Source organism: Myotis daubentonii, chromosome 2, assembly GCF_963259705.1.
Source record: "Myotis daubentonii chromosome 2, mMyoDau2.1, whole genome shotgun sequence".
Lineage (NCBI taxonomy): Eukaryota > Metazoa > Chordata > Mammalia > Chiroptera > Vespertilionidae > Myotis > Myotis daubentonii.
Window position 1 is genome coordinate 49248016 of NC_081841.1, and position 25431 is coordinate 49273446.

The 25431-nt window shown below is 42.0% G+C and overlaps 2 protein-coding genes across 3 annotated transcripts in view; one reads left to right on the plus strand and one right to left on the minus strand.

Annotated features, from left to right (window-relative positions):
• LOC132227515 (general transcription factor IIF subunit 2-like) overlaps positions 1-18792 on the minus strand; it is a 77700-nt gene extending 58908 nt beyond the window's left edge. Inside the window, exons 1-2 of one of the 2 annotated variants that reach the window (XR_009451198.1) lie at positions 18735-18792; positions 16455-17896 (exon numbers count right to left, since the gene is read on the minus strand). Coding sequence is in view for 1 of the 2 variants with exons in the window: in XM_059682703.1 (XP_059538686.1) it covers positions 17034-17780 (747 nt within the window). In the remaining variant the exon portion in view is untranslated. Of the gene's footprint in view, positions 1-15961; positions 17897-18734 lie in introns of those variants that run through there. The other variant, XM_059682703.1, reaches the window with a different exon arrangement.
• Positions 18793-24262: 5470 nt separating this feature from the next.
• Positions 24263-25150, plus strand: LOC132226093 (testis-specific H1 histone). The gene has a single exon (XM_059680967.1). The coding sequence runs from the start codon at positions 24263-24265 to the stop codon at positions 25079-25081; it is 819 nt and encodes a 272-aa protein (XP_059536950.1). The 3' UTR covers positions 25082-25150.
• The last annotated feature ends 281 nt before the right edge of the window (positions 25151-25431 follow it).

Genomic DNA, 25431 nt, shown 5'->3' on the forward strand with positions numbered 1-25431 from the left:
AGTGTGACAGGGTAAGGAGCCCCAACCCCCCTGATGGGCCCTGCTCTGTGCGTGACAGGGGGGAGCTCCCCAACCCCCTGATGGGCCCTGCTCTGTGCATGATCGATCCTGCTCTGGGCGTGACAGGGTACGGAGCCCCAACCCCCCGATGGGTCCTGCTCTGTGCGTGACAGGGGGCAGCGCCCCAACCCCTGATGGGCCCTGCTCTGAGCCCGACCAGAGCCTGCACCTAGGGATTGGGCCTGCCCTCTGCCACCCGGGAGCAGGCCTAAGCCAGCAGGTCGTTATCTCCCAAGGGGTCCCAGACTGCAAGAGGGCACAGGCCGGGCTGAGGCACCCCCCTCCCCCCCCAAGTGCACAAATTTTTGTGCACCGGGCCTCTAGTATTGAATAAAATACAAGGTGAGGCAAAAGTAGGTTTACAGTGGTGAGTATGTAAAACACGGAGTTTATTTTTGTATTATTATTTATTATTATATTATTTTCCATACCAACAACTGTAAACCTACTTTTGCCTAAGCCTGTACTGAGTGGAAATAGTTTTGTTCCTCACCTGAGGGAAAAAATATTCAACATCTTGCCTTCAGTATGATATGAACTCTAGGGGTTTTTTTGTGCTTTTGTTTTCTTTTCTTTTTTAAAAATATTTTATTGATTTTTTACAGAAAGGAAGGGAAAGGGATAGAGAGTTAAAAACATCCATGAGAGAGAAACATCGATCAGCCGCCTCCTACACACCCCCAACTGGGGATGTGCCTGCAACCAAGGTACATGCCCTTGACCAGAATTGAACCTAGGGCCTTTCAGTCCGCAGGCCGATGTTCTATCCACTGAGCCAAACTGGTCAGGGCTTGTGTTTTTGTTTTCTTGTAGATTACCTTAGATTTAGAGCATCTACCTTTATCTAGCATTTCAAATTTATTTTGCCAAGGTCTGCAGTATACCTTAAAGATTCTGTAAATTTCCCGTGTTTCAATATTTATCTTTTCTTTTTGTATGTTTCTCTTTTTTCCTTAGGTTAGCTAGTAGTTTATCTATTTGTTTCAAAGAGACAGGGTTTTCAGTTAAGTAGATATATCTTTTTCTTTACTTCATTAATTTTTGCTTATCCTTATTCTTTATTCCTTATGTTTTGTTTCTTTTACTTTATTGTTCTTTTTAAATTAGGAATTTAATTGATTTATTTTTGTTTATACAAGTGTTTAAGACCAGGAAGTTGTCTTTGATCACTATTTAAAATGAACTTCATAGGTTCTTAAAGGTAATGTTTTCAGTATAGTTACTTTTTAGATATTCTGTCATTTTGATTGTATGTCCATTGTCACCCGGAGTTGTTTAATATAAGGTTTTAAAATTTTGAAAGATTTAAAGATGTTATTAAACATTTGTTCTCCACCTACCTCCTTGTTGAATTATATCATAACTGTATTTGTCTGTTTACTTATCTCCTCAACTAGAGTGTAAGCACCATGAAGGCAAGAGCCAATTTTGTGTTGTTCGCTGTTGTATCCACACCTGGCCTTGACCCTGACCCTTTGTAGGATTAAAAAAAAAAGTTGAGTGAGTGAATGAATGAATGAATGAATGAGATAACAAAGATGTTATCCAGGGCAGTGGCCATGGAGAAAGAAAGGAGAGAACATTTGAAAATTTTAAGGCCCAGCTTAAATGTCCAGTCCTCTCAGGCCTCTCCTTATCTCTCTAGTTAAAAATTGAGTATAGCGTCCCATGGCTGAACATCCTCTGATTTCTGTTTGTGCTTCATTTTTGGCACTTAACACTCCCTAACTCTTGTAGTAATTGTTTTGAATAACTTCTCTTTCCTGCCAGATTTTTACCTATATTTTATTCATGTCTCCCATAATAGACAGACCCTGCTTGGCACATATGTGTTTTGAATGAAAGAATGAGAGAATGATCTGAATATTTTCCAGTTCTAGGATGAGGGGAAGGGATCTCCATAAATTGGGTACCTGGATAAATTCCCTGTGACTCTGCCTTTTGGGGAGGAGCCCATCCTGCTTGAAAGTTTTCCAATCTCATTACAAATATTCTTTCTCCAGATGTATGAGCTTGCCATACTTCTTTCTGGAGTTAACAACAACAACAAAAACGATGTAAATAATGGATTGACCTTTTTCCAGATTTAATAATCTCAAGTAAAAGCCTGCTGTTACCTCAATGAATTATAATATAAAGCATTCCCCGGCACATTCCAGTTAAGTCAATAGAAATGACTTTGAATTTCCAAACTTTTCTACCTGGGGAAACTGGTAATAAGTGTTGAGCACACTCTGAGGAGGCACTTGGTTCCTAGCCAGTCTCTGCCCAGGTTGAGCCACTTATCCTTCCTCCTCATCCTCTCTCCTTCTCTGGTGTCTCTGGGAACAGGCCGAAGGGGAGGAGAAGGTAGCGTCACACTGAAATGCTCAGTGCCCTATTAGTATTTGCTACTTAGAGATCTCAGAGGTTCCAAGTGTGGAAATCCCTGCAGGGAGCTTTCGTTCAGATCAATTAAGGTCAACCTGAGTTTTGCTTTTATTCTAAATGAGTCTCAGGAGGTTAGTTAGAAAGATGCCTACAGGAACTCCCCAAATGACAGCCCAAAGAAGATCAGGGACACCTGGGATTTATTAAAAGTGAGAAAAGGGCACATGTCCAGGAGAAGTCCCCGTAGATCTTGTTCCCAGCATAATGAGTAACCTGGCAATTCCAGGGCCAGCTCTCCCTGCTATGTAACTTCAAGACTGTCTCTGGGAGGCCCTCTATGCTCCTATCCTAAATCTTTCCTTTGCAGTCACTTCTGGATTAGTCAAGAGAACCTGGTCTCTGACTTTGGGTCATCCTATTAATGTGCACTTCTCTAATCTATCTCAATCACCAGCAGTCAGGTTAAATCCCGTTCTGGAAACAAGACCTTCATCTCATTATACTAGTACCCTGCATCACAGGTTGTTTACAATAGCAACAACAAAATAAAACAAGCAAAGTAATCAACAATAGATGAATTGTTAAGTAAAATAAGGAACATGTATATAATAACATTTTATGCAGTCATCAAAATATTTATAAGTTGTTTACTCCATGTACCTATAATTTAAAGTGAAAAACCAGAATAAGAGTATTATATATCATATGAAAATCACATTTAGACAAGGAATAAATGGAAAATACCGAAATAATAACCATGGAAGTACTATGAATAATATTCCCTAATGTTATTTTTTAAAAACTTTTCTATAGTTTTAATATCAAGTATTATGATGATAATCAGGAAAAAAATCACATTAAAATAGTGGTGGAGGCATTTAGCACGGAATTATGATTTTCTAACCTAACACCAAAGAAAAATTACTGACATTAATCATTAATTTGTTTCCTAGGGCTGCCATAACAAATTTCCACAAGCTGCACAAACTGTGCAGTTTAAGAAAGAAATTTATTCTTTCACAGTTCTGGAGGCTAGAAGTCCAGAGGGAGAGGCCCTGAGGGAAAATTCATTCCATGCCTCTCTCCTTGTGGTAGTTGCTAGAAATCCTTGGCATTCCTTGGATGGTAGACACTCCACCATTATATGGCCTTCTCCCAAATCTGTGTCCAAATTTCCCTCTTCCTATAAAGACGCCAGTCATTGGATAGGGATCCACCTAACCCACTATGACCCCATGTTGACTTGATTACATCTACAAAGACCCTATTTCCAAGTAAAGGCACATTCACAGAGAGCTTGCTGGGAGAATAAATACCTAGAACTCACTCTCTATTCTACCTCTCATCTCCAGCCAGTGCCCCTCTTGCTAGAACCCAAATGGAACCCAAAGGGCCAGGAAGCCCATGATGGAGACCATCCTGATCATCCCCTGGAAACACTGAGCATCTTCGTATATTTGGGCTTTCCAGCTAGCACTCCCATGGAGAAGGAAACAAAAACAAACACCATCCTGACTCTCCAATCCCAATGCTTAGGCGAGCAAAACAAAAGTCCTAGTCAGATTCTGAAACCCTCAGCAGTTTCCAGGAAAGGGACTTAAGGAGAAAGTAGGGCCAGTTCCTCAGGAGCTGACATTTAAGGGGCCACCAAATTCTGTCCCGGATTGTCTATAGCTAGCCTCTCACTCACTCTTCTATATCTCATTACTAAGGAAAACAACAGCCTTTCCCTTCAGAGGCAAATGGCCGCTACAGCATCTTTAAGGGGAGCGCCTCTCAGGTCCCATCTCAAAACACAGAGGGTCCTGAGACTGTATTTCCCCACAAGCCGCCCCTCTGGTTTTCATTTCTCAGAATGACCCTCCTAGCGGGCGGTCGTGCTCTGATCATTAGCACAAGATGGGCGCGGGATAGGCAAGACCATTGGAGTGTAGGTCAGGCACATGTAGCTTTCAGAGCACAGGAAAGGTGTGCGCAACAGGATGAAAATTTTCCACTTTTACCACTCCCCCCCGCCCCCACTGAGGCGCCCAATCTTTCTCCAGCACCTCTTATGATAGTCCTGGACCCAGCGTGGTCCCTATGTCCGATGCCTGTGGTCCCTTGAGACCACTGCACACGTCCCATCAGCTTTAGGGAAAGAAGAAGCAGCCCAAGCACCAGGAAAGGTGCTTGAGCAAAACCGAACAGAAATTATTCCTGCAGCTTAGATCATTAGATTCATGTAGTAGGTGGGGAGAAAAAACGTGAATGGGAGTAAGATAAGCAGTCAATTTCGTAGCCAATCATAGTGCAGAACTGATGTTACAAACCTGAAAAACTTGCCTTGTTACCATGGCAACAACACAGGGATGAAAATTCTGTTTCTTTCCGTTTCAAATCAACAATCACTGATAGAGGCCCACCAAGTAAGATCTGGCTCTTGCTCTCAGAAATGAAATAAGGGCAGTTGATCAATCCAGAACTCTATTGAACTACTGTGTAGGCAACATACTAGACACAGAGGCAAAACAATTTTTTTTAAAAAAGCTACCCTTCCGCTTAAGCAATGTATTCTTTCTTTTTTTCTTCTTCTTTTTTAAATATATTTTTATTGATTTCAGGAAGGGAGAGGGAGAGAGAGATAGAAATATTGATGAGAGAGAATCACCGATCAGCTGCCTCCTGCACACCCCACGGGGATTGAGCCTGTAACCTGTGCATGTGTCCTTGACCAGAATCGACCCCAGAACCCTTCAGTCCACAGGCTGTCGCTCTATACACTGAGCAGCCAGAGCTCAAGCAGTCTATTCTGACAGAAGTGATGGTTATTGTGATGTGTACTATGGGAACAAAATGCAAGGACTCCTAACCCAGACTGTTGAAATGGAGAGGGAGAGTCAAGGAAAGCTGCCTAGAGAAAGTGATGGGCGTAAATTTTAATCCTGAACTTTTGCAAAGAACTTTGACTCTCATTACTTGCACATGAAATTAAAATCTAGATGGATTATTAAGAGCTACACATTTAAAAGAGTAAAAGTATTAAAAGAAAAAAGAGAATAATTGTCACAAAGCTATCCTATATAATAAAACCCTAATATGCAAATTGACTGAACGACCAGTTGCTATGACATGCACTAACCACCACGGGACTGATGCTCAACACAGGAGCTGCCCCCAGTGGTCAGTGCGCTCCCACAGGGGGAGCGCCGCTCAGCCAGAGGCTGGGCTCATGGCTGGCAAGCGCAATGGCGGTGGCGGGAGCCTTTTCCGCCTCCACTGCAGGCAAGCAGTAAGGAGCGAGGGTCCTGGACTGTGAGAGCCTCCACTGCAGGCAGGCGGACATCCCCCAAGTGGTCCTGGACTGTGAGAGGGCACAGGCCGAGCTGAGGGACACTCCCCAGTGCACAAATTTCATGTACTGGGCCTCTAGAGAAGTTATAAAGGAAAAGACTGATAACACAACATAAAATTAGAAACTTATCAATAACAGAAGTAGCATAAACAAGGTTAAGGGACAAGAAAAATACAAGGAAAAAATGTGTATCATGCATGAGAGCAATCAACATGTAGACGTCTGTGCCCACCAGTCTAAAGATGAGGAAGCACATCTGTAGGCAAATAAGAGTTAGGTCTATTGTTGCAACAGGCAAGATTGTGCAGTGTCTACCATGAGGAACCTGTGGCGCATCTCAGTCAGAGGGGATTAAGAGGGGATTGTTTTGTGATTTGAACTTGTTAGGTTTGGGAAGAGTCTGTCAGAAAGTGGGGCAATTCTGATTGAATATCTTATTATCTAGGAGATGGAGGAATCAAATGGATAAAGGTGCAATTGGTAAAGCAGCAGCAAGCCCTTATGTTGCTGGGAGAAAGTTCAACACCAAGAGCAAAGCAAAATTAACTGTTATAATTCTTGAGTGAAAAACATTAAATATGAGGTTTCTATTAATGGAATGGAATGAGAAAGGGAAAAACCTACCCTCAACATCCAGGCACTGATTTGATACAGCTATGCTATATACTGTCCTCCTATCAACACTAATAAAAGAGAAAAATGGTAATTGGCATATGAGCTACCCTTTTCATTGGCTAATCAGGGCTATATGCAAATTAACTGCCAACTAAGATTGGCAGTTAACTGCCAACAAGATGGCGGTTAATTTGCATATGTAGGCACAATGCAGGGAGGCGAAAGGGAAAGCAGGAAGAAGCCCCCTGCCACTGACAGTGATCGGAAACCCAGCGGGGAGCTAAGAGCTGGGGGGCAGGGCAAAGGCGGAAGAAGCCCCCTGCCACTGACAGTGATCAGAAACCCAGGGGGGAGCTAAGAGCTGGGGGGCAGGGCAAAGGCGGAAGAAGCCCCCTGCCACTGACAGTGATCAGAAACCCAGGGGGGAGCTAAGAGCTGGGGGGCAGGGCAAAGGTGGCCCTGGGGCCGCCTTTGCCCTGCCCCCCAGCCATGATCGGAGAATCAGGTGCCTTTTCCGCCCTGGCCAGTGATAGCAGGAAGTAGGGGTGGAGCCAGTGATGGGAGCTGGGCACGGTCGAAGCTGGCAGTCCCAGGAGCTAGGGGTCCCTTGCCTGGGCCTAAAGCGAAGCCCACGATCGTGGGGCCGCTGTCACTGTGGGTCCCCGCTGCCCAGGCCGGACGCCTCAGCCAGAGGCGTCCGGCCTGGGCAAGGGGCCAATCCTGTGATTGGAGGGTGATGGGGGTCAATGCCTGAGGGCTCCCAGTATGTGAGAGGGGGCAGGCTGGGCTGAGGGACACTCCCCCCCGCCCCACACCCAGTGCACGAATTTCGTGCACCGGGCCCCTAGTTAGACATAAACAATCTCACAAGAACACCCACTTCAGACAAGATCATTGTACAACTCCCCCCAAAAACATGTCAAACATTTCCCTGTAACCTATTACTTTCCCTTTACCAATTACTGCTTTACGTTTGCTCCAGTGTGTCCTCCCTATAGATAAAATTTATTAGATATTCAATCACAGAGTTGCTCCTTCTTTTTGGCAATACCAAAACCAGAACCTCTGCTTCCTTAGACCCTCCCCAAAATTATCCAACCAAAGCCCAAATCCCAGAATTAGTTCTTCTAATATCCTCTTACTTAGCTACCCCACAACTCCCCATGGTGTATGCTCTCCCTTGTTACAATGAGTACCAGATCACATTTGTTTAAATGCAGGTTTTCTTATAACTGAAGGGCATTGACAGTAGCATAAATATAAAAGTAATCAATGATAAATTTCAATAAATATTTATTGAGCCTACACTAGATACAAGGTAATGTGTTAAGTTCTAGGGAGGATTTGAGCCAAGGAGCTTAGAATCTATTGAGGCTGCAAAATAAATATATTAATGAAGCACAAAATGTTTTCTAAGCAGAAGCAAAGGTTATATTATGTTGAAGGAATCTGGACAACTTTATGGAGAGGTGTATTTTGAGATTTGTCTCAAAGTAGAGGAGGGTTTATGATTTCTACATGTGTAAGCTAAGGCAAAAAAATACTGTATTTATTTGCCTTCTTAAGCTATAACAACACTGTTTAAGTGCTCTAGAAATATTAGCCTTATTTATTCCTCATAACATCCACATTTTATATATGAAACTGAGAGAGGTTGTCATTAACCCAAGGTCAAACGCCAAATAGTGACAGAGCTCTGATTCAAACCCAAGTTTGCCTGACTCCAAAGCCCATGCTCTTAACCATTCCAACAGGGCAAACCAGGCTTCCTGTAATGGCAGATATGCCTTGATGTCTTCCAGTGTTGAAGTAACAGTTACAATTTAAGCCAATTAAATACTGGGCTCCATCAATGTTATTAAAAAGAAGTAACCAAACAAACTCAAACTCAAAAACAGGAAGAAAAGAAATAAATTGTTCAGTGTGAATAAGAATATTGTTTTTTAAACTATATATTTTTTATTGTTGATAGTATTACAGATGTCTCTCATTTCCTCCCACCTTTATCCCCTTCTTCCCAGTCCCTACCCTCCCCCAGATCTTCACCTCCCTATTGCCTGTGTTCATGGGCTATGCATATAAGTATACAAGTTCTTCGGTTTATTTCTTCTCACCCCCACAGTCTCCAAGAATAATACTTGGAAGAGTTCTAGGTACTTGAGGATATCAGCAACTACGGTACTTTCTAAGGCAAATTATTCTACCTAATTTACATTGACCAGCTAAAGGGAACAATTTACTTCTGGAGGTAGTAGGTATCAACAGAGTAACTACAAAATGGTGGTCCACAAAACACGTAATTATGAAAGAGAGAGGTGGTGCAATTTCAACCCAAATAAGGGCTTCAGTATCTTTTCAGGGTGTAATAGGCTTTAATGCAGGAGATAAGGTTTCTAAACGGTGTTACATGTTTAAGGGGATTTGTCAATTATACCCTAAAGGAGCACTAAATCTAAGAAGCAGCAAGTAATGTTATACAACAAAATCTAGGTTGAATTTAAAGTTCATAACTTTATTGTTAAATATTAACTAAAACACAAGTTGTTGTGCTAACCCTCCCTAATACATGCACATGCAAGTGCCCCTCACCAAGTGTGCAATAGGTTAACTGGAAAATTCAGCATCTTTCCATTTTCTAGGGACTTTTGTCCTTAGTATGTAAAGTCCTTGCTGAGATTGTAATGTGAATTACATTAATTCAACATGAATTAAACAATTAATTTAATTAGCACAAATTACATGAATTATGTGACTCAATATGACTAGACAAGGGTAGTCATATGAACCAGTAATTACTTCATGGACCCCAGAAGGGGCAAAACCCTGAAGAAATAAAACTTAGTCCCTCACTCCAGAAATCCCTCCCATGTGCTTGTCCCAGTCATAATCTTCTCTCTTTCCCCATTAATAATCATTATTCTGATTTTTATAGTAATCAGTCCTTGCTTTTTCAAAATATTGTTTTATCATTCAAATGTGCATCCCAAATCACTATAGCTTAGTCTTGTCGATTTAAAAAATATTTTCTGTCTTTTAAGTCTCTTTCAATCTATGGAGTTGTCTTCCATATTTTTCTTTTCTTTACAATATATATGCTGAGAACCCAGGCCCATTTGTCCTGTAGTTTTTCACAATCTAGATTTTGCTGATTGCATACTCATGTCTAATTCAATATGTTCCTTTATCTTCTGTATTCTCTGTAAATTAGCAGCTGGGCCATTTCATCTGTATATGTAAAGATATATGGAGTGTTTGGAAAGACTAGGAGGCAAATAACATCTAGTTGTCTCTCTGTGATGTTAGCAGCCATTGATGCTTGATGCATTTATATCTTAACTAGAGGCTGGGTGCACGAATTTATGCACAGGTGGGGTCCCTTGGCCTGGCCGGCGACTGGGGCTGATCAGGGCTGTCTAGTCCAGTCCGGGGTAGGGGAAGGACCACGGGAGCTTGGCCGGCAGAGGGAGGTTGGCTGTGGGAGCACACTGACCCCAGGGGGCAGCTCCTGCATTGAGCTACCAGCTAGTTGATCAATCATTTGGTTGACCAGTTGTAATGGTCGCTTAGGCTTTTATATATAGAGATTCATTGGGAGTTGCAAAATGGTGATATCCTTTCCATTTTGTAATGTATTAAAAAGGGACACTTCATCTATTTCATCCACTACTTGGTTATGTAGTGGTACAGTTCATATGGGAAAGGATGAATAAATGCTTGGTCCTTTCCTTTTATTATCAGTGTTAAAAAATAATGAATTGGTTTCCTATTATCTTCCATGAGTGAATAATTATTTTCTTTTTAAAATGCCATTATGAAATCAAGGATTTAAACACATTCTATGATATATCTTATCCTTACTGATGCTCAAATTATCCCTTCTTTAGCCATTATCTTCAACTTGGTTTCTGAGACAGTCTTTGAGAGCTTTCAAACTATCAGGTGTATTAAGATATTCTAAGCTTATTTTGTACATTTCCTGCCCCTGACCTGGAATTGGCCACTTCTGTAAGAAGCACTGGTTTCTTCAAATGTAAAATGCTATTTCAAGACCACAGTATAGAGTTAGGGATGCTCATTGCTACTGGTTGTTTTTTTTATCCTTTTGCTCGTTGTTTTTTAGGCATTTGAGGTGACATAGCAGTATATGTATATATAGATAGATAGATATAGATATAGATGATATAGATATAGATATATAGATATATAGATATATAGAGATAGATATGTTGTATTGATATTTCCAATTCAATACTACAGAGTTTTTAACTTAAATTTTGTATTATATCTGAATCTCCTTTTATACTTTAGTAATCCTGATTCTTAAGAGATAACAAAATTTAAAAATCCCATAATTACTGTTGTTCTATCCCATATCACATACAGTCTCAAAATAACAATACTAAGACTACCAACATAATTATTATTGAAAACACTAAACATTTTGAGCATAAACTGTCAGCTTAGTTTTGCCTGTTTTGAACTTCCTGTATATAGAATGATATAGTATGTTCTCATGTCTGACTCTTTTCACTTTACTGAGATTCACACTTAATAGAAGTTTTCTTCCCCATCCTCCATAGTAAAAGTGTAGTATGCAAATTGTCCCCTCGACCAGAGTTCTTCCGGGAGTTTGACCAGGGGCAGGCCTGCCAGGGGAAGGGAGGGAGTACCTGGCCAGCAGCTAGCGGCTGCTAGGGACCCTACCAATGCATGAATTTTGTGCACTGAGCCTCTAGTTGTTATATAATGTTCCATTATCTAACTCATTAAAAATAAATAATTCTTTTGAAAAATCTATCTGGGCCAAGTGTAGTGATCATTTATCACTCATGATAGGTCCAAGAATCTGGCCTCAGAGACCGCCTAATGTGTGCTCTGACTCTTTGAACTAGGCTCTAGATTTCAAGCAGTGTGATGACATAAACTTCATTTTCATGAACTCTGTTTCCACTTCTCATTCTTACTTCATCTCTGGGCTAAAGTAAAGAAACAGAGATATCGTTGATATTATCCCACAGACTCAAGCCTAAGTCAAACCAGTTATGATTGCTGTAGTACAAGTTTCTACAATCTATGTAAGAACCACACCTACAGGAAACCTTATCTTCAGAGAATCATACAGTGTTAGAAGGAATAACCTTGAAAATCAGACATTTCTGTAGTGTCAAGCCTGTGTTCTCCAAACCTCTAGAAGTTCATAAACAATTTTCAATATCTCAAATGTTTTAACAGAAATCACATAGCTACTTAAGTCTGTACATGTTAAATAAAAATTTTGGTGTGTTTTTCTTTTTTTTCTTTTTCTTTTGGCTGACATACCAACTCAGGGTGACAACCATGGTTATGTTATGCTAATCAGAAACAAAAATGTATTTAATTAATAAAAAATAGTTTCTTAACACAGGCAAAGTCTTTCAAAGCTAAGGACCATGGAGGAAAAATTGTAACAAGTTAGGGCTCTTGATGGTCTAATGGCTGTAGTTGAATCTGCCTATTTTGAGGACACCTTGGCTCAGTGAGGTGAAATGATTTGCCCCCAGCCATCTCCTAAGGCTGGGAACCCAGTTTGACAAAGGTATTTTTAACCACAGCACAATTCTATTCTGTGCCTGATTATTCTTTAGAACAAAGAACAATGTGCAGCTAGTAGCTGGCCTGATGGCAAAGAGGTGTGTTTGTGTAAACTTAGTAGCTTTCTCTGAGAATGAATACTCTCAGTCATTATCCTCAGCTAGGTGTCCTCTCCTATAAGATAGAACATCTGTTATCTATCTGTTATCATTTTGATAAAAATCTCATGTAAAATAAATCACTTGTTTAGCACAATGCCTGAACTTCTATATGTACTTACAAGATTTTTGGTTATTCTCTTCCAGTCCCTCTCCCCCTTCCCTCTGAGATCTGTCATTCTGTGTCATGCTTCCATGCCTCTAGACCAGCCGTGGGCAAACTACGGCCTGCAGGCCAGACCCGGCCCGTTTGAAATGAATAAAACTAAAAAAAAAAAAAAAAAAAAGGACCGTACCCTTTTATGTAATGATGTTTACTTTGAATTTATATTAGTTCACACAAACACTCCATCCATGCTTTTGTTCTGGCCCTCCAGTCCAGTTTAAGAACCCATTGTGGCCCTCGAGTCAAAAAGTTTGCCCACCCCTGCTCTAGACCTATTTTGTTCGTTGGTTTATTTTATTCATTTGTTTCCACATATAAGTGAGATTATGTGATCTCTAACTGGCTTATTTCGCTTAGCATAATACACTCCAGGTCCCTCCATGCTATCTCAAAGGTAAGAGATCTTTCTTTTTTTATAGGTGCACGGTACTCTATTGTGTAAATGTACCACAGCTTTTTTATCCACTCATCTACTGAGGGGCACTTGGACTGTTTCCAGATCTTAGCTATTGTAAATAGTGCTACTATGAACATAGGTGTGCATATAGTCTTTCTGACTGGTGTTTCAGGATTCTTAGGATATATTCCTAGAAGTGTGATCACCTAGCACAGAAAACCACTCTATCAACACAGGGAAGCATAAAAAAATGCGGAGACAAAGAAACAGGTCACAAATGACAGAAATAGAGGAAAGCAAACAACTGGATATAGAGTTCAAAACCACACTTTTAAGGTTTTTCAAGAATTCTCTAGAAACCGCCAATAAACTTAGTGAGACCCTCAAGAAATCTAGTGAGACCCTCGAGGTTATGAAAAAGGACCAACTAGAAATTAAGCATACACTGACTGAAATAAAGAATATTATACAGAGTTCCAACAGCAGACTAGAAGATTGCAAGAATCAAGTCAAAGATTTCAAATACAAAGAAGCAAAAAACACCCAACTGGAAAAACAAAAAGAAAAAAGAATCCAAAAATATGAAGATAGTGTAAGAAGCCTCTGGGACAACTTCAAACGTACCAACTTCCAAATTATGGGGGTGCCAGAAGAAGAAAGAGAGCAAGATATTGAAAACCTATTTGAAGAAATAATGACAGAAAACTTCCCCTGCCTGGTGAAAGAAATAGACTTCCAAGTCCAGGAAGCGCAGAGAACCCCAAACAAAAGGAATCCAAAGAGGACCACACCAACACACATCATAATTAAAATGCCAAGAGCAAAAGACAAAGAGAGAATCTTAAAAGCAGCAAGAGAAAGAAAGTCAGTTACCTTCAAGGGAGTACCCATATGAATGTCAGCTGATTTCTCAACAGAAACTGTGCAGGCCATAAGGGAGTGGCAAGAAATATTCAAAGTGATGAATAGCAAGAACCTACAACCTAGATTACTTTACCCAGCAAAGCTATCATTCAGAATTGAAGGTCAGAAAAAGAGCTTCACAGATAAGAAAAAGCTAAAGGAGTTCATCACCATCAAACCAGTATTATATGAAATGCTGAAAGGCATCCTTTAAGAAGAGGAAGAAGAAGAAAAAGGTAAAGATACAAATTATGAACAATAAATACACATCTATCAACAAGTGAATCTAAAAATCCAGTGAATAAATAATCTAATGAACAGAATAAACTGGTGAATATAATAGAATCAGGGGCATAGAAAGGGAGTGGACTGACTATTCTCAGGGTGGGGAGGGGAAAGGAGTGTGGGGGGTGCAGGAAGAGACTGGACAAAAATCGTACACCTATGGATGAGGACAGTGAGGGGAGGGGGAAGGACAGAGTGTGGGGTGGGAACCCGGTGGAGGGGAGCTATGGGGGGGGGGGGGGGGGGAGAGGAACAACTGTAATAATCTGAACAACAAAGATTTAATTTAAAAAAAAAAAGAAATATAACAAACAAACAAAAAAGAAATAAGAAAAATGACTTTGTGGGTTTGTGCATACATTTAGTAATAAGTTTTAATGACATTGAAGACATATTAAATAAAGACATTGCAATTAATAATCATTTTTTTCTTTTATTCAGCAGAAATTTCCTTACACAATCAAGTATATTGTATTGGTCTAATTTAGTTATTTCATTTTTTGGGAGAAGGAATAAATCCTTTAGTACAATCTCAGGGCCCTTGAGATGCACAAAATAAGTCCTTCCATTATTTCTTGTAATATTGCATTCAGGAAAAACTGTCAAAGATATATTTAATTTAAAAATCATCAACATTTTCAAACAGTTCTCAACATCATAGGATCTAGTCTTGACTGTGGAATTAATTACTTTTAATTTGGTTATTGAATTTTTTACGTGATAATAATATTGTTTATTTTATTCTGTACCTTTCAAAATGTTTTTATCTACAAGCCTTTTAAAAAATACGAGCTTTATTGTCGGCCTTTTTAAGCCAACTGCTCAAAGCATTGGTCTATTACAGGGGTGGGCAAACTTTTTGACTCAAGGGCCACAATGGGTTCTTAAACTGGACCAGAGGGCCGGAACAAAAGCATGGATGGAGTGTTTGTGTGAACTAATATAAATTCAAAGTAAACATCATTACATAAAAGGGTACGGTCCTTTTTTTTTTTTAGTTTTATTCATTTCAAACAGGCCGGATCCGGCCCGCGGGCCGTAGTTTGCCCATGGCTGGTCTATTACATAACTGAAATTATATTAAGACTGTGGTTGCTAATTTATTAAGCATTAAAAATATCTTCTTAAAAAATAGTAAATAAATCTGAGAGGCAAGCACACTTGTCCCATTCAAATTTCTGTAGTAAAACTCTGCCTTAAAACTCCACCTCTGAAATCCCATCCTGCCTCAGTAGACATTCCTTTTGTGATTGGCTAATGGCTAATTCAGAGGGAGGGGCGGGCCTTTGTTGTTTCAAGATGGCGGCCCCCATGAGAGCCACATGGCGGCTGCTTAATCCCTTTTTTCAAATAGAAAAGATAACTTGCTTATCATTACACTTGGTTAAAATTATAGAATTTTTTTTTTTTACAATAGAGCAAACCTTTTTTTTTATTTTTTAAGATTTATCTCTTTAGAAGTTACTGTGGCAACATGTAATTTCAAATCTTGCCATTGTCCAGCAACCATAATCTTATTACATACATTTTGACAATTAAAACACCCCGTGTACTGGCTGAGTTTAACAATCTCATCTATTAAGTTTGGCCTTCCTGCCCTCACAATGTGACATCTTGCCAGATGTATATCAGCCTTCCTCTCAATCTCACAGTGGTCAAAAGCATGTTTATCAGAGCTAGTGTTATGCCCAGATTTCAGGATCCCCAAAAGCCCACCAGGGAGCCAGCCGAGTCCGATGCAAAAGCATAAGAGTCTTTATTTCAAACCTGGGTTTGGCTCCCCTACCCTCCTTACCAACTCAACAACAAGCCAAGTGGCAGAGAGAGAGAACTCTGTGTGGAGAGAGGTTTTATAGGGGGGGTTGGAGTAAGGGGAGGAGAAAGGACTGTGGGCCCTGCCAATTGGCTAGGCGCAAGGCGGTGTCTTATTACACAGGATGTGGTCATATCTATGGTGACTTCCCTTGATTGTCATTGGTTAGTTTAAAGAAGTCCTGGGTGTGGCTAGCAGAGGCTTGGGCTTCCGGGAAGAAGCCTTGCCGAGCACATGGCCAAGGCAAGATGGAGGGCGCAGCCCTTACCCTGGGGCAAGATGGAGGGCGTAGTCCTCGCCCTTTCACTAGAGAGTCCTGAAATAAAAGAAGGTGGAAACCCAGGTTGAAGGGAGTCTCATCCATGACCAACCGCCATATTTTAGTATTGAATGAGAAAGCAATTCCAAAAAATTAATCAGGAATAACACCAGTCTACCACATAGATTAGCTATCCTATAGAAAAGGTAACAAGTGTTTAAGAAACTCTAAACTAAGTGTTTAAAAAACTCAAGCAGATAGTGTGATGAGGTAAAAGGTAACTAAAATTAAGCTCAAAAAACCAGGTTTGAAGAAATACCACAGCATAACTTCAAATGACATAGCTCTGATGGGAACACTGCATCTGGCAGACACTGTCACCACAAAAACAAAAGGCAGGGGTAGATGACCCAGGTATTTCAGGGCAGTCTACACATAAAAAGACAGGGTTTTGGGGAAGATATGTGCTACAAAACAAGCATGACAGGCATCCAGAATTATCAGTTGTATACAGATTTATCACACCATTATCTATCTGCTTCTTGACACTCAGCCTCAAATAATTAGGAACTGGAGGGCAATGGTGAAACAAGATTTGGTTCCTGCACCAGAACAATGCAGGATAAGACAACTGGAGGCAGGGTAGGAAATAAGACCATCTTCCTTAATCAGAATTTTACTTTACAAAGAGGATGCAAGGATAAAAATTTTTCCTAGTACAGTGATACTCAACCTCAGCATTCTAGTGTTCTGTTAAGAAAACAAATAATACAGAAAAAGATTTATCTCAATGGGTAGTTATTTCCTTGATTTGCTTTAATTACAGAACCTCTTAACCCCCAACTCCTAACCCCATCATGAATAATCTAGTTTAATACAAGTTAAGTCTATAAATAAGTTTATTTCTCCTCAAAAAAAGAAGACACCAAAAAAACCACTTTAGTAATTTTTCAAGAATTATTGTTTATAAAATTTACCTAGAGAAATTAAAGTTTCAGTCATTTTGCCCCTATAACACATGGTGCTCCAGTTCAAGTATCAATGCCGTATGCTTAACACATCACCCTTAGTTGTTCTGTTAGCATGCTGGCTTGGAGTCTTCTTAATCACTCTTTTCTTCTCCTTGATAATGTCTATACTCTGGCTTCAGCTCCCATGTGTTTTTGTGGATCCCTTTCACATTCTTAATACCAATTTCTTTTAAGATTTCCATCAGGTAGACCACAGGCTGTTTTGTGATGTCCACCAAGTCCTTAAGATTATAATACTGATGTTTCTCAAAAGCCGAAAATAGCATGTCTAAAACATCTTGTTTATCAGCTCGAGCTCGTTTGCCATCTTCTTTCTTTTTCCTTTCATATTCAATATTGTATTGATGATTGGCAACAGGTTTGTAATTGGTTGTCACAACTTTGTCCAGTTGTTGTGATAGCCGTACAGGTTTAGAAGATTCTATTTGCAGTCTCTTTAATCTCATGTAGTTTTCACTTGCAGCAGGTCGGCATTCAGCTCTTTGTACCACTATTCCTTCCAATGAAAGCTTATCTGATGAGCTCTCAGTAAATACTGTTAATGTTTGCCCTCCAACCCTTCGCAAGACAAATGGATGTTCTCTAGGAGCGCTGACTGAAGCTGGTTTTCCACCAATATCATGAATACTTGCAACATCCTCATTCAAAGTAAATGACACCTCAGTCCTTCCTTGATTCTTGGCAATCCGCAGTTTCCCCACTTCACCTCTTCCAGGGGCTTTAGCCCACAGCTGTGACAAATATTTAGGAACCTTGACCAGCCACACTCTGGTGTTCTGCTTGGCGCCGGTCAGGTCGAGTTCCCCACGCTGGGCCATGGGTCTGTTGCCGGAAGAGGAGTGGACCCAAAGCAGGGCTCGGGTGCTGGGGACTGGGGCCGAGTGTCCGGAGCACGACGCGAGCCACGGAGAGAGGCCGACGCTTCGGCGCCCAGCTGCCAGGTAAAATTACAGAATTAATCCTCTTTTCTTTTTAGACTTAGCTTGAAAACTCACTAGAAATCATATTACCCTTTTTAGAACTAGACAGACTTACACAGTAAAAGCACATACTTTAGACAAACAAACTTAATCCTACACTACAGATACTTTACAAGGGAAATTTAGATCAAAGCTAGAACTTTAACTGCGTGATAGCAGGCATTCAAACGCAAATTGACCACATTGTCTCTTGCCGGCCTGAGTTGAGTCCTGTCCCCCGCCGGGGCGGGAAAGTCGGGCGGGAAAGTCTTTCTTTGTCTGGAAATTGCTCTGGGGTACCCCCTCACCCCCAACCCCCACCCTCCATCCCAGAAAGCGCGGAGCCACCGGCCGGTGCGGCCGGTGCGTGCCGGAAGGGAGGCGCGGAAAGCCGGTGGGCTCCCGTGGCCACTGGGAGAGGAGGCCTGCGTGCGCGAGACGGGGAAGGCGCGGGGAATTCAAACCTTCTCGCCCCGGTTTGGGAGTGCTGACGGGTCATGAATGAAGTTTAAGAGATCAAGAATTGGACTACATTTAACAGAGAAATCTCGAGCCTTTGGCATAGCTTTAAGAATCTGCTAGTAGAGCCCTCTCTCTCCTGAGACCCGGAAATTACCCATTTTTACACCCAGTTAAATTATACTTCCAAACAATACACTCTTAAAACGCCCTTAAGGTACTGTGGCGGCCGCAATTACTCTGGAGTGATCCCTAATGACATGCCTAACCTCCTTGCTTTTCAGCCCCTCCCCCCCCCCCCCCCCCCCCGCTGTGCCCCAAGTTGGGCGCCAGAATATAAAACACGGGGTTTACCTGGGGCTGTTTTCTCTCCGCGCCCCCACAGAGAAGGAGACTTGAACCGGTTCCTGCAATCTGGGCGGCGCTATCGGGATTGAGAAATAATGAAAGACAGACATAAAATAGATCAAAAACTGGGCCTGGGTGGGCTTCTATCCTCTTCTGGCGGAGAGGCAGAAAGACCAAGTCCCAAAGCAGCGTGTTTATTTTATAGTCCCAATTACAGGAAGTTACGTCACATCTGGGTGGGCCTTCCACATCATGAGATCCATCCTCTTAATACTGGGTGGGATCGTCAAACTGGGTGGCACCCAATCTTTTGACTGGTCACGCCCCCAAAGAAGTGGCTCTGCCTGCTCCCTGGGTCCAGCTGACATAAATTAAACCGAGTGTATTCTGATGGCCCTCAACAATCACCATGTCAAATGATAGTTCAATTTGCCTTCTCAGTCTCCATCTTGCACACTTCAGGAGCCAAGACTGCCATGGAAAACCAGGAGCAAGTAACCCACACCTGGGACCCAGGTTATTATGTGGCTGTTACTAGGCAGTTTGTCCTCCCGATTGGTTTTTAATATAGTTGTTTTAAAAGTATAAACTTAATGTTTATTTATTCTTTTGATGGTTGAAGGAGGAAGTATATAAGAAAGTGGGATAGGAACTATGAGTGGGAACATTAATCAAGCATCCAATAAGGAAATTAGAAATCAGAGGCAAAGAAAGAGAATCTCAGTTTTTCTGAACCTAATGAAGGTGGAAACTGATAAGTCAATGAGAATCCAGTGTTATTTTAGAAGAGCAATCTGGTTGTTGGGGGACAAAGCTGCTTCTTTGGTGATGAGGGTGGGGGTTGAAATATGTGGTATTGTCTCCCAGCATTGGCTGTTGTTTCATGGCAGTTAATATGAATAGTAGAATTCAATGTTTCTTTAAATACACAAGGATTATTTTTTTAATGAATTCTACACTTCTAATGATAAAACTTCTGAATCAATTTAAGTGCTTTGTAAAGTTAGCGTTTTAATCTGTTAAATTTATAGCCGATTTGTGATTGTAGTATTGGTAAATAATCTAGATTTCTAGCCTAGGTCCATAGGTCCACGGATTTCTTTCTTTTAGGTTCTGTAGAGAAGGCTGCTCCTCTTTTTGGCATATTTGTGTATGCTAATGTCAAAGGAGACTTTTTGAATAATACTTAGCTATAAAAATAATATAATAACATGTAAATAATATATACAAGAGCTCTCATGTATATTGATATGTAGAACCTGTCCTGAAGAGGTGGTGAGGTGACAGGAGGCAGGATTGTGCATAAGTTTCCAGGATTCTGGCACAGGCTTCTTCACACATAAAACACAAACTCACAATAATATTATTAAGAACTTTAAGATGACAACCTCAGTATCAAACTTCAAGCATGGAGCCCTGTATGGCAGCATTAGTCACATGTTCATGAAGTTGGCCCTGCTAATTACATTGAAGGAATTTTCTCCAATGTAAATGATGAGGGGTCACATTCCTTATGTGTTCCTGTTGTGTAACTTATCTTGTGCAAAATGGAAGGCTCATTCACATTAGTGATATTTACAGTATTTTTCTCTGTTACCTAAGGAGAGAGAAATTGTCCCATACTCATTGTTACAATCATAAGATTTCTGTCCACTGTGAATGGTCTTTTGTTACCTAAGGGATGAAAGAGCAATAAATGCCTTTCAGCACTCATTGTGTTCATAGGGATTCTCCCCACTGAGTATTCTCTTATTCATGGTAAGTTAAGAACTACAGCAGAAAGATTTTCTATAGTGGTTACACTCATAGGGCTTTTCTCTGGTATGGTTTGTCATGTTTCCTAAGGGTGAAGTAACACTCAAGGCTTTCCCAAAGTTACTGAGTTCCATTTTTTATTCTATTGTATACAGTAAGGGAAAGCTTCTTGAAGGATTTTCTCTATTAATTACAATAATGGGATTTTCTCCAGTGTGAGTTCTCATGTGCATATCAAATGAGATCCCTTCCACTCTCTTTAAAAAAAGGTTAGTTGCAATGTGAAATCTGAGACCATATCAGTGAACTTTTCTTACCCCGTAACATAAAAAACTAATGGTCTCTCTTCTTTTACCCACACATAATTCTGTAGCCTTGCATTGTAAAATTGCAGTGCATTGGCCATTTGGAAAATATTAGTTCATTGAGTTATGCAGATCTTCCACAAACCGACATATTTTACTATGCATTGTCCAAAAATCATAATTGTTAATATCACCACTGATCTCAACAGAAAGTGTTGGGATGGTGTCAAATTTATTTTAGCTGATACAGCTCTTCTAAAATTTTATTTTTTGTCTACAAACTGGATTTTACCATTAGCAATAAAGTATGTCAGTTGTTTTATATAAAATTATAGAGTCACTTTATTCATTTCTGAGAATGTTTGGTAAATACCTAATTTTGAATAATTATTGTTTGTATTTCAGTTGTTCTTTCGAGTACAAATGGTGTTTCATGAAAAAGTAGCTAATTCACCTTGCAACAAATTGCACAAAGGCTTGTCCTTGAGACAATCACTAAACTTCAGCACATAGCAGAAATGCTTTATTTGCACACAGAATGTTAAAAAGAAGGGTATTCAAGGATTGAGATTTAATAAAATGATAATTTTTTATTGCTTCATCAAAGATATTTTCAGGTTAATTGCTGAGAGATTTGCCTGGTTCTCCCAGTGTGATCACCTGGAACTCATTTCTGAAAAATTGTGCTGAAGAGTAAAAGGATGAATGCTCAATTGCCAGGCTGTCTCTATGCTTTTAAGGAATCTTGTTATTTTATTTTTAACATTCCTTTTTGTGAACCACTGTAGTCTTCCCCAAAGCCCTGAAAGCACTAGCAGGCTTATTTGCTTAAATAACTATTTTGGGGTCATTTGCATTAAAGTGGGAGGCACATAGTAGTTCAGGAGGGGAAAAGGTCTTAGAATATAAGACAAAATGAGAAGAAAAGTTCCTTTTCAGAAAAAAGAACTACACAAATGGGAGAAACCCTGCTCCATGTGGCTCTGCCTCTCCGTCTGGCAACTCTTCCATGGTGCACTGTCTATGTCAGTGGTTCCCAAACTTATTTGGCCTACCGCCCCCTTTCCAGAAAAAATATTACTCAGCGCCCCCTGGAAATTAATTTTTTTTTAATTTTAATAGCAATTAAACAGAAAGATATATGCCCCCAAATGCACCTGTGGCCATCACCGCCCCCCTGGATCGCTACAGCGCCCACCAGGGGGCTGTAGCGCCCACTTTGGGAATCACTGGTCTATGTGTTAGTCCCCTCTCCTTGGAGATCCTCAGGTTCACACTACTCTTTTGGGAGAAGGTACAGTGAATGCTCGTAGATACTCATGATTTTGAGCTGTGATTATGGAGATAATAGAGATATGTATGGTTGGGAGGGTCAATCTTGGCGAAAGGGAAACCAAGCACAGTATTGTAGTTAAGAACTCAGGCCTTAGAATTAAATAGACTTCAGTTTGAATCCAAACTTGACCACTTACTGCTCTGTGACCACTTACAGATGTGTCACTATGGTATCTGTCCTTCACATCTTGGCCCTATGCCACCTTTCCAATCTCATCTCCTGCCACATCCCTTCTCATTGTCTACTCCACCCCCCACCCCCACCCCAACACTTATATTTTAACCAGATAGAACTGCCTGGGAGTTCGTTAAAAAGTATGTCATCTGGCCCCATCCCAGACCTAATTACTAGAATTTGCACTTTATGAAGTGTGCATTAATGTTTAAGAAGTGCAGGTCTAAGCTACTTCCTAGAACTTTGATTCCTGGAAGAAACTATGTCACAGTAGACTGTTGAGTATATGTGACTGTCCTCTGGAAAAGTATGACATACTTTACAATTTGAAGTATTCTTTGAATTATTCTATGAATTAGTCCCAATTAAACAGTGTCCAAACTAAGAAATCCTTGAGCAGCTAGCTTCCTTGGACCCTTCATTTCCAACCCTTTGAAACTCATCCTGCTCTGCTCTACTGGTTCTCTGGGAGTTTTCTTCTGAATCCAGAGAAAGCCTCGGCACCAGAAAGAAGTTTTAGCAGACTCAATCAAATGCCTGCTATGTATGATGAGATAGTGAGTGTTAGGTACAGGATGAGACATAGAAATTGAAAGACTGTCTGGCTCTCAGGAAAATTTTTTATTTAGTTGGAAAGACACAGTCAGAATAAAACAATTTATGCCTTTTGTCATCTACCATCACCTTCTCTGATCCATTGCAATAATTATGTGATGTTGGCAGGGAAGGATTACTGCCTTTTTTTTTTTTTTTAAAGAAATCAGATCCAAAGATATTAAGGGATTTATCAATGTCATACAGCTGTTAAAGAATTAAGATATGGCCAGGCCAATGTGGCTCAGTCATTGAGTGTCAACCCAGGAACCTGGAGATCGGGGTTTGATTCCCTGGTCAGGAAAACATGCCCAGGTTTTGAGCTCCATCCCCAGAAGGGGGCAGGCAGAAGGCAGCCAATCAATAATGCTTCTCTCTCATCAATGTTTCTATCCCTCTCCCTTCCTCTCTCTCTTAAAAACAATAAACATAGAAAGAAAGAGAAAAGATGAGAAAAGAAAAAAAAAAGAATTAAGATATGTACCTGTTTTCCAGCTTCAAGTCCAGGGTTGTTGGGTTTTTGTTTGTTTGTTTGTTTGTTTGTTTTTTAAATATTGTGGCACATTGTACCCTTTAATGCCAAAATAATTTAAAGTAAAGAAAAAGCAGTATAGCAGTGTAAAAGTAATTGTGGTAGTTTAGAGGAGAGAAATCATTAGCAGGATTCAGCTAGGCAGAGAAAGGGGGTGGGCAATCCAAGAAGAGGCACTGGAGGGAGATGAGCTCAAAGGCTGTTCAACAAATAATGTTTAGACCAATGTTCTTGGACTATTTGGAATCTGATTGTTCCAATCCAACGGAATGAGGCATCTGAACTTCCAGGTGTGGATACCGCTGTGGTGCCTTCCTTGGTGGAGAGTCAAGGAGACATGGCTGCAGACACGGCTGAAGGGACTAACAGTGGGCCTTTCTAGGCGGGGTTGTGTTGTGGGCCTCCGCATTTACTTCTCGGAGGCATCTAGGACTTGTTTTGGACAGTTGAGAGCAGTGTCTCTCGCCTTAGGGACATATGGGTAGATGGTGTGCACTAATCTTCACAGAAAACTAGTGAACTTCAAAAAGTGGTCGAGATCAAGATCAATGAGAAGTGTGAGCATAAGAGCAGGGAACAAACTCGGGAGGATTATAAAGGTGGTTCTTCCGGTGCATCTGCGTGGAAGATCTGCAGTGGTTTAGACCCAGAAGGAAGTGGTAGGTGATTCAAAGTCAAAACGGCCCCTGCCCAGGAGGGAGCTGCCAGCGCTCTCCTAGCACTGAACCTCCAGGCTGGCCCGCCTTTGTGACGTGGCCCAGCCCCCCCAGCCCGAGCTCCGAGCTCGGTCTTTGTAGGTGAGTCCCCAACCCAGCGCCCCGCGGAGCAGAGCTGGGCCATGGCAGAGGCGACCGGGGCCGTGGCGGAGGCGGCTGTGGCCGGGGCTGTGGCTGTGGACGGGGCCGGGGCCGGAGCCGGGGCCGAGGCAGAGGCGGAGAAGGCTGAGCCCAGTGGCGGATCTCAAGGCGCTGAAGTTAAAACCCCGCAGCCCACGGAAAAAATCCTCGCGGCCCCGCCGAGGCGGGACTCGAGCTCGGTGCTCCAAGTGTCCCAGCTGCTGCTCGGAGCCATCGTCTCGCACGCGGGGCTGACGGTGGCCACTCTCAGGAAGGAGCTGGGGAACGCCGGCTACCAGGTGCGCAGGAAGTGCCAGCGCCGCCCCGGCTCCGCGCGCAAGCCTGGCATCAGGAGCACTCTCATCAGGGTCAGCGGCAGCCACACCGGCTACTTAAGGGTCTGGAAGCCTCCAAAGCCCAAGAGGAAGCCGGGGCGCCCGAGGTCGGAGGAGGGCGTTCGGTCCTGGAGGACCCCTTCGGGGCTGCGGAGCCCCCGGAGGCGCCGCCGCGTGCGCTGCCGCAAGGCGGCCAGGAGGGCCCGGGAAGTTTGGAGGCGCAACGCCAGGGTGAACAGCACCCTGAGGAGGCTGAGGCCGAGAGTCCGGGGCCAGGTGCGCTCCAGAGCCAAGGAAGGCACGAGGGCCAAGGTGATGGACAGGGGCAGAGGAAGGCTCGTGAAAGACAAGCCTCGGTCCCGAGAGAAGAGGCCCAGGGAAGAGAAGAAGCAGGAGCCTGGGAAGCCGGGAAGGCGGGCCGTCCCGAGGTCGGCTTCGGTTAAAACGGGCCCAAGGGCTGCTCGCTCAGGCTGCCGCAGCGTCTGAAAGCCCTCGGCAGCCAGCGTGGAATCCTTAGTGTGGGAGCAACTTCCCTTCCTCCAGGCACGGAAGCCTTTCCCCATAGGGTTCCAATTAGAGCCGCTCTCACACTCATGGAAATGGACAAACTATTCACAAGACCTTTCAAATCACCATATTGTGTCTGTTTCCTCTTTATCCCGGGGGGGGGGGGGGGGGGGGGCGTGGTGGGGTTGTGGAGGTGAGACCTTGTAGCAGGGACAAGTGAGGGGAGGGGAGGTAAAGTCATTGAGAGAGTCTGTTCCTGCTACAGGACCCGGGAACATGCCTTTCCAAAGAAAACAGGTAGAAGAAAACCAGTGATTCATGGTATTAGA